The sequence below is a fragment of the Vulpes lagopus genome, chromosome 2 (genome assembly GCF_018345385.1).
Source record: "Vulpes lagopus strain Blue_001 chromosome 2, ASM1834538v1, whole genome shotgun sequence".
In the NCBI taxonomy this organism is placed as follows: Eukaryota; Metazoa; Chordata; class Mammalia; order Carnivora; family Canidae; genus Vulpes; species Vulpes lagopus.
The window spans coordinates 41,489,488-41,506,559 of record NC_054825.1 but is presented as its reverse complement, the minus strand read 5'-3'; the positions used below and the strand labels follow the sequence as shown (position 1 = coordinate 41,506,559).

The window sequence follows — 17,072 nt, the reverse complement described above, 5'->3', positions numbered from 1 at the left end:
ATTGTTTTAAAAAGTAATAATAAAAAGCCTAACAGATCAATCATGCCCCTACCTAAAAACCTCTAGTAAGTCTTTACTGTAAAGGCTAAGATCCCAGGTTCTTCATCATGGTCTCCAAAGCACTACGACCTTCATCACAGATTTCTCCCCTAGAAAGAATACAGGCTCTTGAAGAACGTGGATTATATGTAGATGCCTCATATCCTCAAGCCTTCCACAGCCCCTAATGCACTGAAGTCTACCTAACTGAAATGGAAAAAATATACATCTAAGACAATTGTTACATAAATGTTTTCTTCCCAATCTAAAAGAACACCGGAAAAAGAAGCTCCATAGAATTCACATATATAACTCCTTAGAATCAGTTCCTAATTTTTTTTGAAACAAAGATTTAAAATAGACTACATTTATCCATATTTCGTATTAAATCACTACATTTTATCTAAATTTCATTGCTATTTTTCAACCTTTATTAACATTAAACAATAAATATAACCTATAAATTCAAAAGTACATAACCTATAAAGGTACACCGTTATATATTATCAAATATGCATCCATGTAATCAGCACCCTAGTGAAAACAGGCCAGAGCCAGTATCCAAGAAATCCCCAGATATTCCTTTCAGCTCACAACTCCCTCCCTCTCACCTCAGAGTACTCCCTATCCTCAACTGTAAGGTAATCACATCTTTGCTTTCCTTGAAAGTAACTACCCAAGTTTGAATCCATAAATCTGTGTTTCTCAGACTTTTCATTTTTGCTCCACTAAGGCTTTTTAGAAAAAAATTTTATTCTATCCCCCAACACAGATATACTGTGTTAACTGTTTATTGTATTGTATTGTGTCCCCTTATAAGGCCACCAACTATTATAATATCTAAGATTTTTTTCACTCCACAGGCCAGTTTTCACCCCAATGGTGGGGATATTGTCTCTATTGAGAATGCATGCCCTGAACAATATAATTTAGTTTTACCTATTTTTGAGCTCTATATACATGAAATTGTACAAAACATGCTTTGGGATCTGGTTTCTTTTGCTCACCACTGTGTTTAAGATTCATGCACCTTTCTGCATATAGCTCTATTCCCTTTTATATGAATATCACAGTTTTCCATTCTACTGGAACAGACACACTTGGGTTATTTTCTGTTTGGAATTATTATAAACAACACTGCTCTGAATAGTGTTGTATGGGTCTCCTGGGGTACCCAAGTGCTAATTTCCAGCACAGTATATACTCTGAGGAGAATTCCTGAACCACAGGGAATGAATACCTTCTACTTTACCAAGTAATATGAAATTGTTTTCCAAAGCAATTCTAAAATTATACATTCCCATTAGAAGCACATGGAGTCTCCTTAACATTTTCTTACCTTAAAAGAGAAGTTAAGCAAAATATATTCTATGCCTTCTTTTTCTTTTAAGATCTGAAGATCACTGTGCAAAGGACTGTCAGGATCAACCCTAGGAATCACAAAAGCAATTCAAATGAAAAACCAAGAGAGGTTTCTTACTAACCACAAAAATGAACCAGTTCAAGAGCTAACACAGAGCCCCTGGGTAAGTTTCAAACATAAAACTGCTCTATATGGTCCCTGGAAAAATAAATCACAATAGCCTCTGACTCCTTGGGATTAAATGTCCAAGAAGATCACTGTATTTTTAAATCCATGCCCATGAGGGGATTCAAAGTTAGCAGTCATTCTAAAGGAAAATCATAGTACATAAATTTTCTCCAGAACTCAAAAAATTATTTTGCTCTTCTAAAACTGTATTATAACCCAAGGGGTTCAAGGAGAGAAATTTATCACGGACAAGACCAGAAAAAGGAAATCATTAACAAAAATCTAAAAATCTGTCTACAACTGTTCTACATATGCAGGTTGTATTCAAATTCTTTATTCCAAAAGTAAACTGATTATCATGATCAATTAGGTTATTAAACACACTTGTTTCTACAGTTCCCAATTATCTCACTAACTCCATAAAACCTTTTATCCCACAGCTGGTCCTCCTCTTTCTCCTTCCTCTTGCTGACTTTACTTACTTTAGCCTAAGATACAGTTGATTTTAACAACCTGAGAAGTATTTCTATAGAAACACAGTTCTAAGTAGAAACCATATCATAGAGGCATCAAATCAGGGGGAAAAAGATTTCCACTGTGATAGTCCATCTTTACGAAGACTGGGTTAGCAAGAGAAGAGTCACTTACTTCTGTAGTTTAACATGCCAGTCATATAAACTGTCATTTATGAGTTCCACTGAATAAATCCCTGTAAAGATACAGAACATGTATGTTGCTTTTTTTTTTTTTTTTTTTAAAGGGAGATAGGTGCGGGGAGGGACAGAGGGAGAGAGAATCCCAAACTGGCCTGGAGCCTGATGTGGGGCTCAATCCTGTGACCCTAAGATCAAGACCTGAGCACAAATCAGGTATCAAATGTTTAACCAACTGAGCTACCTAGGTGCCCCCTAGGTTACTCTTTATTTGATCTTTTTAATTATTACTTCAGTGTAAATGAACACATTAGATAACCATAAAATCTAGATATTTTGCTGTTAAAACACAGAACTAAGCTATATTGCAAATATTTTGCTATTGGACCTGAGTAGCTTAGGCTCTTAACAGATAATTAAAGCCATCAATGAAAAGGCTTCTTTAAGGAGTTGAGAAACTGTTAACCACTAATTGTGAGTGGGAAGAAAAAAATTATGCAAAAATCAAATGTACTTTAAGACTCTTCTATATACATGCAAGTATTTCTATAAAAATGGAATCCCTCTATGTAGTTTTATAATCTTTCTTCAACTTTCCAGTGCATCTTTTCAACTTAGTATATAAGGAGTCTATTGTAAATTTTTAAAATAACTCTATGGACATTTATTTCATGGATATACCACAATTTAACCAATTCCATATAGTATCTGATTATTAATTTTTAATGTTTTACTACAATGCTATACAAACAAGTAATTATTTAACATTTAAAAGTAAACCCATAGGTAAGTACTTAACTGTATTTGATTGGATTTCTACAGATAAACTTTTAGATTTCTTACAAGAAAAACAGGATGCCAAAACTTCTAATAACTCAGACACAAGGATGGTTTACCTTAACACCCTAAAGCAGAATTTTTTTTACTTGTTTTTTATTTTTAGTGAGCTCTAATGATTTAGATTTGATGACTCTGAGAATTATTGAATGGATAACAAAGCTACCTTCAAACATATTAAAGTTCAACTCTTTCCCTTATTCAATACAGTTAGAATCTCTGTGACAATAAAAGGGAACTTTACTTCAATTAGAGGTTCCACAATATTTAAGTCACAATGGGTAAGAAAGAACAAACTATGAAATGAACTTAACCCACCTATTTTTAAAGTTATATCATAAATACACAATAAAAGTTGATTTTTTTTTTAGAAAGGGAAAAATCAACTCAGCAACAGTTCTTTGTTCATACAATAATATATGTATCTTAATTACCTTCTAAAGCAGATATCACTTATATCTTTCCCAGAAGCTAAAAATCATGAGTTAATCCCCATCAGCAAGAAGACAAAAAAGTTATAACCATTTTCAAAAATTCAAAGACCAAGTAAACTCATCCTACTTTACCTTCCACATCTTTCGCTAACTTGATTAAATCTACATTTTACATTCCTAAAATAAAGTTAATAACCATTTCTGTTTCTATCTAGTTATAAGAACTGAAGTATTACTCTCTCTGAAAATTAAAAAAGGCATTAAGGAGAGCAGAGATCCAGAAGTCCTTACCTGCTTTATAACTCTGTGATCGGTATATGTCCCTGAGCTCTTTCATAAGTCTATCTGAAGCTTGCACAGACCCAGACACTGCACCCTGCAACACAAAAACTGCTGTTTACCACGATCTATGGAGTCAAATAACTGAAGATTTCAGGTATAGAAATATGAAATGAAGGTTTACAATGAGATTATAAAAACAGATCACAATTAGACATTTAAAAAAATAAAAGAAGTTTAATTGATGATTATGAAGTTTCAATAGGAATATAAAATGGGGGACAAGTCTGACTCATTTGCTCTTTGTTAACATCTGAAAAACAAAACAAAAAATGTCTAACCACAAGTCTAGATCACCAGGGCTCCTGCAATAGCCTAGAACTTAGTATTAACCTATTTCAAACTCCACTGATTTTTAAAAATTTTTTTTCTCTTTACGATTTATTTTTTTTAGAGCATTTTTAGGTTCACAGAAAAATTGAGACAAAGTACGGAGACTTCCCCTATAACTGCTCCCACCACACACAGCCCCCCTCATTATCAATATCCCTCACCAGAAGGCACATTTTGTAAACTGAAGAGTCTACACTGACACATCATTACTAGCAAAATCCATTATTTACCTTAAGGCTCACCTTTGGTGCTGCACACTCTATGGGTTTGGAAAATGCATAACGACACATATGCACCATTATAGTAGCATACAGAGTATTTTCATTGCCCTAAACATCCTCTGTGCTCTGTTTATCCCTCCACCCCAAGTCTGGCAAGCACTGATCTTTTTGTTGTCTCCAGGGTTTTGCCTTTTCCAGAATGTCATTTTGTTGGAAACATACAGTTGAACTGTAGCCTTTTCTTCAGATTGGTTTCTTTCAATTAGTAATACCGATGTAAAGTGCCTCCACGTCTTTTCATGGTCTGACAGCTCATTTCTTATTTTAGCAGGGAGTAACATTCTATATTGTTGGAAAAGACTACAGTTTATCCATTCACCTACTGATGGATACTCTGGTTCCTTTCAAGTCTTCCCAATTATGAATAAAGTTGCTATAAGCATCTGTATGCAGGTTTTTGTCTGGATAGAAGTCTTCCAACTCATTTTGGTAAATACCAAAGAGGGCAACTGCTGGAATACATGGTAAAAACTATGTTCAGTTTTGTAAGAATCTGCCAGACTTCTTCAAAGTGGCGGTACCATTTTGCATTCCCATCAGCAATGAGTGAGAGTGCCTATTTTGCTTCACATCTCACCTGTCTTTGGTGTTCTCACTGTTCCTGATTTGAGCCATTCTTTTTTAAAATTTAAAAAAAAAAAATAAAATAAAATAAAATAAAAAATAAAATTTTTTAAAGATTTTACTTATTTATTCATGAGAGAGAGAGAGAGAGAAGCAGGCTCCATGCAGGGAGCCAGATGTGGGACTCAATCCCGGGGCTCCAGGATCACGCACTGGGCTGAAGTTGGCGTTAAACCTCTGAGCCACCCGGGCTGCCCCAATTTTTTTTTTGGGGGGGGCTATTCTTATAGTTATGTAGTGTCACCATCAATTTTGAAAATACTAGAAAATCCTTACCATTTTTCACTATCAACTAAAACAGTTTCATTAGTTAAACTACAGGCAAGAATGCAATAATGAATGCCTACTTTACATATTAAGAAACTGAGAAAAAGGGGATCCCTGGGTGGCTCAGCGGTTTTGCGCCTGCCTTTGGCCCAGGGCGCCATCCTGGAGTTCCAGGATCAAGTCCTGTCCTGGCATGGGGCCTGCTTCTCCCTCTGCCTGTGTCTCTGCCTCTCTCTCCCCCTATGTCTATCATAAATAAATAAAAATATATCTTTAAAAAAAAACTGAGAAAAATAATGCAAGTTGCACTTGCATGCAACTAGTTTCAGTTCTTTTCCATGTTGGGATTTCTTTAAAAATGAAAATGTACCAGTATCTTATTCTAAGACTAAATATGAATGCAACGGGCAGCCTGATGGCTCAGTGGTTTAGCGCCACCTTCAGCCCAGGGCGTGATCCTGGAGACCCGGGATCGAGTCCCACGTCAGGCTCCCTGCATGGAGCCTGCTTCTCCCTCTGCCTGTCTCTCTCTCTCTCTCTCTCTCTCTCTCTTTCTCTCATGAATAAATAAAATATTAATAAAAAAATAAATATGAATGCAACTATTTCTCATAAAACAAAAACATTTAGAATTCCTTAATTAAAAAAAGATCTGATCATGTAATATTTAAAATGTTACTGTCTGCACTACACTTTGGGTGATGGGTGGCAGATTCACAAAGCTTTTACTTCCTACCTTTGTGACCTTGAATACATTACTTAACTGGTTTAAATCCTAGTTTCACACCTATAAATAAGAACAATATTTTATAAAGTGGCTACAAAGGTTAAATCGGAAGGTAGAGTACCTAGCTTAGTGTCTCTCCTGCAAAAATATTCAATAATTCATAGTCATTTTGACTATAATATACAAACTGAAAGCAATCACGACAGAAAGTAAATCATTAATTTAAATGCTACAATTTTTAGGTAATCAAGATAAGTAGAGCTAAATTACTCTCTAAAAAAGAGAAAAAAAGATTTGCCGATTAAATTAATACAGTAAGACAGAAGGAGACTAATCTATCTCCTTACAACATCTGGCATCTCCCTACATAGTAACTGAATCCTGGCTTCTGAGAACCTGTGTCTAAAGCAAAGGTCCTCAGATGTCATGGGTTGGATAAACAGCTCTAATGGAAGGCAGTTAAGTAAGTCGGAAGTGTTGAGGCAAACAGCCAGACTTGTACACGTTTCCCTACATTTTATATGCATCGTTCTCATTTATTCTTCTCAGCAATCAACCAAAAAGTATGTATTATCCATATCTTAGACTTGAGGAAACTGAGTTGTGTCTATTACAAGACTCACTGTTCATTTCACGCCCATTCCACTTCACATAAAAGAGATGTTAAGTCAAAGAAAAAAATACTCCTGGCTTCATTAGAGCACAAGAGATCAGAGGGCAGCTTGGTGGGGAAGAGTTTAAACTGTACTTTGTAGAAGACACTGAATTTAAATACACAGATCTCACAGAAGGGTAAGCATAAAATAGGCTGGAAAGGAGCCATAACAATGAGTAGCAGGTTAATTCCAGCACGTAAAAAGCACAGGAACATGGAAGAAAGCTACCAACAGATGAGAAACTTCAACAACAACAACAAAAACCCAGCAGGTAGACGAAACATGGCTGAGTGTACAACAGAGGAGAAAGTGGAGAGGGCAGCTTAGACTGCTATCCTAATGAACTGCCCAGTTTTATATTAATTATTACCTATAATTACTCAATCCCCAAAGTCCAGGTTCTAGATATTTGCACATACTTACATTGAGATGGTCTTGCCTTTGAGTCTTCCTAATTTTCTCTAGTATTGCCAAGTTTTCCTTTTCAATTCCTTCATCCTCTGACTTTTTTCCAGTAATAGGCTCTTCTTCCTTCATCTCATAGTGATCCAAGTCTTCTATGTCCTACAAGAAAGCTATTAGTTTGTTGAAGCTTATGCCAAAAGTTCAATTATTCTTGATTTAATAGGAAACAGAAAAGAGAATGGGAAAGAGAAAAAAGCATTCACATTCAGCTCAGGTTCCCTCCTTCTGTACCTCACATTTTGTTTAAGAGCTAGAATCTGAGTAAAGCATATTTAATAGATTTGTTAAGCTATAATTGTTACCAAAAAAAAAATCTATTGAGAGGAACTTTGAAATCGTTTAAGCATTAGGTATCACGGAGCTTATTTATATCTTGTTCCAGTAACTCGACTTCTAGAAATCTATTGTAAGGAACTAATTTAAAATGTGAACAGAGACTCAAGCATAAAGATGCCTATTTAAACTTTATAGCTAAACCTCCCCCGTCCCCCAAACTGCATGTGCAAAAAAGTCAGAGCAGGGAGGCACTTGGGTGGCTCAGTTGGCTAAGCATCCAACTCTTGGTTTCAGCTCAGGTCATGATTTCAGGGTCGTGAGATAGGAGCCCAGGGACAGGCTCTCCACTCAGTGGGGAGATTCTTTGCCTCTCCCTTCCCCATCTGCCTCTTCCTCCCACTTGCACTTGTAGTCACTCTTTCTCTCTCAAATAAATAAAAATCTTAAAACAAAAAATCCAGAGCAGGTAACTCAATTCCATGGAATATTAGAAGACCATTAAAATGCCAACATAAGGATAATTGTTTCTTCTGTATCAACAATGAAATAAAAGAGTGGTGAGGGTAGCAGGATGCCCATCCCTTCTGTGGGGGTGGTGGCAAGGTGAGTGGATGAGCTGGCCACTGTGGGCACCAGGTTCTGTGCTCAGCTGGCTCCCACCTGCTGCTTCTGACTGCTGCCTAGGCGTGAGGCAGAGCAGCTGCCCCAACTCACACCTGAGAACCCATCAGGGGAGGATTCCACACAGCCCTGGGGTGAGCTGGGGGACTGGGCACCCCTGGGCGACCACAGGGCCTGTACTAGTTAGAGCTGTGCTATCCAACGGGGCAGACCCTCGCCTCTTGCAGTTGCTGAACACTTGGGATGCGGCGCGTCTGAACTCCGATGTGTTGTAAGTGCACAGTCCATACTCAATTTGGTAGACTTAGTGAGAAAAGATATAAAGAGCTCGTTTCTTTGTTTTATATCAATTACACGTTGAAATGATAATAATTTGAATATATTAGGTTAAATAAAATATATTAAATGGAAAAAATAATGCAATGAAAAAGAATACAAAACTGAATATAATCTCAATCACACTAAAATAAGCACAGAAAAGAGACTAGAAGGACATATACTGAAATAATAACAATTAAACGCTAGAGACATTTAGTGCTCTTCCTTTTCTCAGTTTTCTGTACTGAGCACCTCCTGATTCTTATAATTAGGAGAAAAGTCAGAAGAGGAATTTGAATAATAGCCCTTGGCTAACATCTTTAATCACTACATCAGTCTCCTTCCTCCCTTCTTGTATCATCTACTCTTAAAGAAAGATATGCAGAACTTTTAAAATTCTAACCTTTTTCTATTACTTTTTTTTTTAAAGATTTTATTTATTCACGAGACACACACACACACACACACACACACACACAGAGAGAGAGAGAGAGAGAGAGAGAGAGGCATAGACACAGGCAGAGGGGGAAGCCGGCTCCATGCAGGGAGCCCAATGTGGGGCTCGATCCTGGGACTCCAGGATCACACCCTGGGCCAAAGGCAGGCGCTAAACCACTGAGCCACCCAGGGATCCCCTTTTTCTATTATCTTAACTTCTCTTTACTTCAGCCATCAAAATCTCTAAAGGAAGAGAGTCCATACTTACTATCTCCATTTTTTTTTTTAAGGAAACTAAATTCGCTGTGATTGTAGACCAGTTTAAAAACCACTTCCATCCAGACCCAATGGTCTTAGACTCCCTCATCTCTTCCACCCCTACTACAATTCTTTCATATTCAGACCCTGTCCATGACTCTGTGTTTCACGGAGCTCCCTCCCCTGATGTGTACCCTTTAGCCCCAATGTTCTATCCCACACTTATTTTCTTCAGTTCTCACAAATGCCCTTAGTCTAAATCTCCTACTCCTATACCTTCAAACTCAGCCACATTCCTACTCCTAAATCTCCACTTGAGTATTAATGATGAATTCTATTCTGTGCAGATTATCTCTATAAAACATTCTCAGCCCATTGGCCTTTGCTTAAGGCCTTTTTGTCAACAATCACAACAAAAACATATTTGTCTCTAATTCAAGACTTTTAGCCATCTGCTTTTCTAGGAAACCATGTTTTTTTTAATCAATCTTGTTCTTCCAAAAAGACAGCTCTAATGCATCTAAACACACCGTGCCCAAAAGTTGCTCTGTGCCTTTTTATCCTCTTTTCATCTGTCTTAATCTGACATCTCCAAGGTCCAGGCTCTTATCTTTCTAGATTTCCCTAAATCTTGCTATCCCTTCTTTATATTATCTTGTGAAGGGAAAATGAGAAGAACATAAACTCTGAGTAGAATGTCAACCTCATTGCATACCGAACCCACGGGAAAGGTTTAACGTTTTCCTGCAGTTTATCCTACCTAAGTTACACTGCACGTAAATGTTAAAAACAAGCTCTATCCCAAAAAAGCCATAGAAGTTGGACAATGTTAAGAATTATTTTGTGCCCAGACTCACAGAACAAACCACAACTTCTTTAGTTTTAAGACATCCTAAGAAGTGTATTTAAATTTAAGATTTTTGCACTAATTTAGAATTGGTTCTAAAATAAAAAACAGGGATCCCTGGGTGGCTCAGTGGTTTAGCGCCTGCCTTCGGCTCAGGGTGTGATCCCTGGGGTCCTGGGATCGAGTTCCACATCGGGCTCCCTGCATGGGGCCTGCTTCTCCCTCTGCCTCTCTTTCTGTCTCTATGAATAAATAAATAAAATCTTAGAAAAATAAAATTAAAAAATAAACTCCAAAAACCGTAAGAAGTTTTTAAAATCAAGACTGTGGAATTCAGATATGTTTTACATGATCAATGTAGACACAGACTTCCACTCTGAATTCTGAATTTAAACAAAGCTTCAAAGCCTGAAAACCTCAAATTATATCAGTGGCTGGCAACTGAACTGGCCTAAGGTCAAGGTCTTAGAATCTGTTCTACCAAATTCTTATATGACTTTTCAACATGAGATATCTTCATTACTTCTAGTGAGTAGTCTCTGAAATGTTCTCAAATTATTTAAATCCAGAATTTTTGAAAATAGTTCCTCTTCTTAAAAACAACCAAATATGAGTTAAATATTGATTACTATTAAATGTAAATATAACTTTAATGCTAAATGTTAAGAGCATTTATTTTCTAGGAAATCAAATAAGCGTTTTGCTCAAAAACATATCATTAGTTAAAGCTAAAGCCAGGGCAGCCCGGGTGGCTCAGCGTTTTAGCACCGCACCTTCGGCCCAGGGCATGATCCTGGAGACCCGGGATCGAGTCCCACATCAGGCTCCCTGCATGGAGCCTGCTTCTCCCTCTGCCTCTTTGTGTGTGTGTGTGTGTGTGTGTGTGTGTGTGTGTGTGCGCGCGCGCGCACGTGCCTTTCTTAAATAAATCTTTTTTTTTTTTTTTTTAATTTATGATAGTCACAGAGAGAGAGAGACAGAGAGAGAGGCAGAGACACAGGCAGAGGGAGAAGCAGGCTCCATGCAGGGAGCCCGACGTGGGATTCGATCCCGGGTCTCCAGGATCGCACCCTGGGCCAAAGGCAGGCGCTAAACCGCTGCGCCACCCAGGGATCCCAAATAAAATCTTTAAAATAAAAAAAATAAAGCTAAAGCCAGATTTTAGAAATTACATTAAATTTCAAATACAATGTGGTTTTCATTATTCTACATTAACACTGGTTTATAAAGGAGATTAGAGTATTATTAAAATATTCAAAAATGAAGATACAGTATTTATAAAAGGTGATTCTCACATAAAATACCTACTTCAGCCATCTCCTCATCTTCCTCTTCTTCTGAAGTCACTTCTTCTGTGGTCCCATTCTGAAAAGGAAAAAGAATCTGCTAGGGTCACACAGAATAAGCACATACTGAGTACATTAGAAGACTTTAGGGACAAAATATCAATCTTCTATCGCTACAGTTCCACTAACAGAATTTATTAAAGTTGAATATTTACTTTTAAATCCAGCTTTGATGTGACAAGTAATATTTATCAGCTTTTGAAAATGAAACAATTTTCACCAATTCAACTTAATAGATACCTTGAGAATAACAATGGCAAATAGTCCAATATAAAGCAGAACTGGAAAAAAATTTAAAACATCCTAATTCAAAATAAGGAAACATTTCACGTATAGGGCTATGTATATAAGGTCAACAGCTTCTTTCACTTGAAATAAATATTCCAAACCATGGATTCTTTAAAATATCTACCTTTTTAACTTTGGAAGGCCTGATTCTTTCCATAATTCCACTGCCTTACATTATAAAAGATAAAACATGTTAGAAAGTAGACATTTCACAAAGCTAAAAAATTATAAAATGATCACCATTTCACTAAAGAACCATTTTTCTTTTTCACAGCATGTCACCTACCACAGAATACTTCTCTACAGGGTACAATTTACCACTCACTCACAAAGAATCTGACAGGATTTTAGGCAGGGTCTTCATACCTAGTTTGGCAAGTTTTCTGAACCAGAGCAGAGTTCACAATGCAATGCAATAAAGTTAGTGGGATTTTTCTTCCTTCCAGAAATACTTGCTGTATTTGTTCCAACTACAGCTGGTAAGGAACAGGAGGCCTAATCTGATGACCTCTTACTACGGGTGTCAGAACCAGAGAGAAAAGACACATTTTAAAAAATATAACTCAACAAGCAACAAAATCTAACAAATGCATCTCTTCCTGAAACTCAGGAGTTGGAAAAGTCGGCCTGTCAGTACCTCCCCATTCACATGCCACAGTCAGAACACCGGTGTACAAACCCGGAGGGGGAGGCCACAGCAGAGAAGAGTGACAATTGCTGATGGCACTCACATCGACCACTGACAATGATCAATGGTATACTTCATCTATAAAGGAGCAGGTAACCAAGTATCAACAGATATTTGAAGAACACGAGCAATCTGGAAAAAAAAGGCACCAAGTTGAACAAAAAGAACAAGTGACCTGAAGCATTAATGAAGAAAATAAAATAAAAGAAAAAAACCTAATTGGAATCCTTAGTAGTACTTGAGAAGACACTGCTTTATCAATAAATTATAAAAAAAGATCACATGCAAAGGAAAAGATGGTTCTGGGAAATCAAAAAGATTTTCTTAAAAAAAAAAAAAAAAAGATAAAGAAAAAAAAAAAAAAACACTAGAAGGGCCAGAGAGCTCAACAGATTTGAATGACCAAAGCATTTACAATTTATAAGATGACCAAACTGTGACATTCCCTTAGAATGTGGAGAAAAAGGAGACGGGTATGGGGAGGGAAAGGGTACCGAACTAGAAGAATTAAGGGAAATGGGAGATAGGAATACAGAGAACTATTTATCCATAAGACTGAGGGAAAGAAAGAAGACAAAGGTTGTCAAGCTAAAGAAAGACTTCAGAATATTAAGTGGCTCTGAATGCCCCAAAAGGAATACTGAAAAGTAAACCCTACCAATTTCCAGAAAGAAAAAAATATAGAAAAAGAAGAACCAGACAGCAGGCTTTTCACTTGTGACAAGAAGTACTGGAAGATAAAATTGTAAAGAACCTAGAAGAGACTCAATTCTGTATCTGGTTCCATCGGGACAGACAGCACATCTGTGTTTCTCTGCCACTGGATCCTCAGCATTTCTTTTTTTTTTTTTTTTTTGATGATTTTATTTATTTATTCAGAGAGACACGGGGCGGGGGGGGGGAGGGGGCAGAGACACAGGCAGAGGGAGAAGCAGGCTCCATGGAAGCAGCCCAACGTGGGACTTGATCCCAGGACTCTAGGATCATGCCCTGAGCCGAAGGTAGCTGCTAAACCGCGGAGCCACCCAGGGATCCCTACTCAGCATTTCTATAGAGTACTTTGCACAGAGTCAGATAGGTGTTCGATGAACAATAAAAACACTTCCCACACACATTCCCAGAAAGCCTTTCTAGAAATAAAAATAAAGGACATCATTCAGGGATGTTATTTTCAGAGTTAGGAAGCAACCATGGAATATGAGAAATAGCAATAAGCAAAGACATAATAATACCAATGGTTAAGTTTAAGCAATTGTTGACAATTCAGCTGAGAAGTTATAGGCCATATTGTAAACAGTGAAAAACTAAAAATAGCCCAAATGCCATCTGCGAATGTTAAAAAAATTTTTTCTTAACTCTTAAATTTAAGAAGAAATTGATCCTCATGCCCCAGTAATCCAACTTCTAAGTATGTGCCCAGAAAAACACTTGCACAAGTATCCCACAAAATATGGACAAGAATGATCATGGCAGCAGACTGTTCCTTTTTTTTTTTTTTTTTTTTTAAGATAGGTTTATTTATTTGAGAGACAGAGTGAGAGAGAACATGAGGAAAACCACAAACGGGAGGGGGAGAGAGAAAATATCAAGAAGATTCCACTTTGAGCTCAGAGGCAGACATGGGGCTCGACCTCACAACCCTGAGATCCTGACCTGAGCTAAAACCAAGAGGTGGCTGCTTACCCAACCGCACCACCCAGGTGCCCCACACTATTCCTAGTAGCAAACTGCAATCAACTCCAATGGATAAACGTTATGGTATGTTCAAACAATGGAACAAATAGAGCAATGAAAAAACTACAGCTAAAAAGAATAAGTTTAACACACAATGTCAAGCAAAAAAAGATGAGAAAGAACACACATATAGTACGACTTTTAATATGAAGCTTAAAAAAACAGTCAACACTAAACCACCTTGTTCAGAGATGCAGATATATATATGACAAAACTAGGGAAAAGGAAAAGATTAGCACAGAAGGGAATGATCCATCATCTGGAAAGAGCCTGCAAAAGGCTTCTAATGCTAGCAATATTGTGTTTCTTCACCTGGGTGGAGCTGGGTGGTAGTTCCCAAGTATTCACTGTAACTTATGTTTTCAATACATATAAAACTTTTTCTTGTGAAATAGAACAAAGTAATATGAACAAAAGATGGAATCAAAGCACTTAGGAAATACAAACTATTTAGAAATATACTAAATCTTAAAACCTATGCAATGAAGTCAAATGGCACAAAGAAAATGTGTACCTTTACATGTTTGTTAAAGCAATTTAAATCATGGTGATCTCATAAATGAGAAAAGCAAAAGAAAAAAAGACAAAATGAAAAAGAAAATTAGATTTAAGAAAAGGACTGATTCTTTCAAAAGGCCAACATAATAAAACAGACAAGCTTCTGACAAGTAGTCACAATAAAGAAAACAACTTCAGAAATGAAAAGAGCTTCATAACTATAGATTCAAAAGTAAGGATGAGTGATTTTTTTTTTTTTAGAATCTAAAATTACTAAAACTGACTAAAGGAATGGAAAAAAATGGAGATTCATACATAGAAAAAGAGAAAAACATATCCAGCTCAGACGTTTATTTAAATCATGATTTCTGCTTTCTGAATCTGACTGCATTCATTAGGCTTTTCTCCTTTATGTGCTTTATAATGCAAGATGAGACTAAACTTAAGAGAGAAAGTTCTTGGGACACCTGGGTGGCTCAGTGGTTGGGCGGCTGCCTTCGGCCCAGGGCGTGATCCTCGAGTCCCGGGATCAAGTCTCACATGGGGCTCCCTGCTTCTCTCTCTGCCTGTGTCTCTGCCTCTCTCTATGTCTCTCATGAATAAATAAAATCTTAAAAAAACAACAACAAAAACAACATGATTTCTAAACCCTAGGAGTACTGATATTTTGCGCAACATAATTCTTTGTCATGCAGGACTGGACATCGTAAGACATTTAGTAACATCCCCTCTACCCACAAAATGCCCCCCCCACACCCCCCCCCCCTCAGCTGGTTGTGACAATCAAAATTATCTCCAGGTATTTCCAGATGTCTCATGGGAGGCAAAACTGGATCCAGTTTGAAATTTTATTTAAACTGTCTTAGATTTTAGAAAAAATACACAAAGCTCACCAAGTCATCTTATGAGACTACATAATCCTGATTCTGAAATGAGACAAGAGGAGCCTAAAAGGAAGTAAATAAACCAAACTACATTAAATTTCACTTAAAGTAGAAAAAGCCAAAAATAAAGTACTATTATATCCATCTTGTCCCTCCAGCCACCACCAATGAAGGTGCTGAATATTATGAACATAAGGATGAATTCACAATTAGTAAATTTCTACATGTAATTCACAAATTGTATCTCTACATATACAGAGCCATGAAAAACAAGGTAAATCCACACATACCATGTTCATGATATATTGTTAAGTGAGAAATAGAAGTTGCAGACATTCCAGAGAGGGCAAATTGAACATAGCATTTATATATGTTTTTCCCATCTTGTTTCTTTCCTGAGGCCCCACCAGAATTATAGTTGTTGTGAATCAAAACTATATTAACACACAATGATAACAAAAAAGGAAATGGGCCGACCAGCAGAAAAGAAAATTCACGCGTGTTAGCAGATGACAATATGTGGAAGAATGGGAATTAGTGGAGCAAACAAGTACAGTAGGTTAGGGATTACAGGAGGCAAATCTGCCCCACAGCACCCTAGAGAGCCTCTACACTCTAAGACACTGGGTACACGAGACAGCAGGAATTACAGATCAACCAAAAGCCAAAACACAGAACATGTTCAGTCCCTGAAACACAATGCTCTCCCCTGTGTCCTTACACAGCACCTAAGCAGAGATATTTATCTCAAACAGGAGATTATAAAAGGTCATGTCCAAAGAAACCAAGTAGGTCCAGCCACCATTTATTATTACACCACAGAACAGGGGGGTAGGGGAGAGCAGCTGGAAGTCAGCTTAAATTCCTCCTAAACACTATTAGTTGACAAGTGTTGGCCACAAAGAAGTCTCAATTATCTTTTCAGTACCTCACTCAAATAGGAGTAAGAAAGGAAATAAAGAAAAAAATATGAATAACATAGAATAGATATTTGAGGAAAATTTTCAAAAAGAAAAACAAAGATAAACCAGGGGGGAATGTATTAAAGAGAAAATAGAGATGCCAGAGAGGGAGAGGACAAGGATATCAAAGTAACTCCTTAAGGACACTGGGCCAGTTCCAGAACTAATAAGCCTTAAGAAGGGCTGACAGCTTCTACTTTTGAGCTCTTGACAGCCAAAACTTAGGAATTTGGACTACCTTTCTGAAGAAAGAGAAGCCACAAGAAGAGGTCTATCCAAGAAGAGGATGAGATGTCAGGAGAAAAGAAGGGCTATGTGAAGAAATACCAAGGCACCAGACAGGTAAGCAAGGAAGCATTTTGGGTTTTTTTGTTTTAATTATTTTAAATATTTTACTTATTTATTCATGAGAGACCCACAGAGAGAGGCAGAGACACAGGCAGAGGGAGAAGCAGGCTCCTCGCAGGGAGCCCGACACGGTACTCGATCCCTGGACCCGGGATCATGACCTGAAGCAAAGGCAGACACTCAACTACTAAGCCACCCAGGTGTCCCAGTAAAGAAGCATTTTGGACACTGCAGTGCAGTCGTGTCCAAATGACCACTAGTCCCAGGCACTATCTGACTGTGCAGTGTGGCCAGCAGAAAAAAAAAAACAACAACTGGGAGCTAAGCCTAATCAGCCCACACAATTATAGGAAATAGAACAAATTAAGTTCAGGGTAACT

General features: G+C 37.4%; 1 protein-coding gene across 4 annotated transcripts in view; it reads right to left on the bottom strand.

Annotated features, from left to right (window-relative positions):
• The window catches only part of UBE2Q2 (ubiquitin conjugating enzyme E2 Q2), a 59,745-nt gene that overhangs the window by 25,762 nt on the left and 16,911 nt on the right, over positions 1 to 17,072 (bottom strand). For all 4 annotated transcript variants that reach the window (XM_041745641.1, XM_041745640.1, XM_041745642.1 and 1 more), the window contains 5 exons: positions 11,253 to 11,309; positions 7,145 to 7,285; positions 3,786 to 3,870; positions 2,219 to 2,279; positions 1,379 to 1,469 (listed from right to left, as the gene is read on the bottom strand). In XM_041745641.1, the coding sequence (XP_041601575.1) occupies positions 1,379 to 1,469; positions 2,219 to 2,279; positions 3,786 to 3,870; positions 7,145 to 7,285; positions 11,253 to 11,309 (435 nt within the window). The remainder of the gene's footprint in view (positions 1 to 1,378; positions 1,470 to 2,218; positions 2,280 to 3,785; positions 3,871 to 7,144; positions 7,286 to 11,252; positions 11,310 to 17,072) is intronic.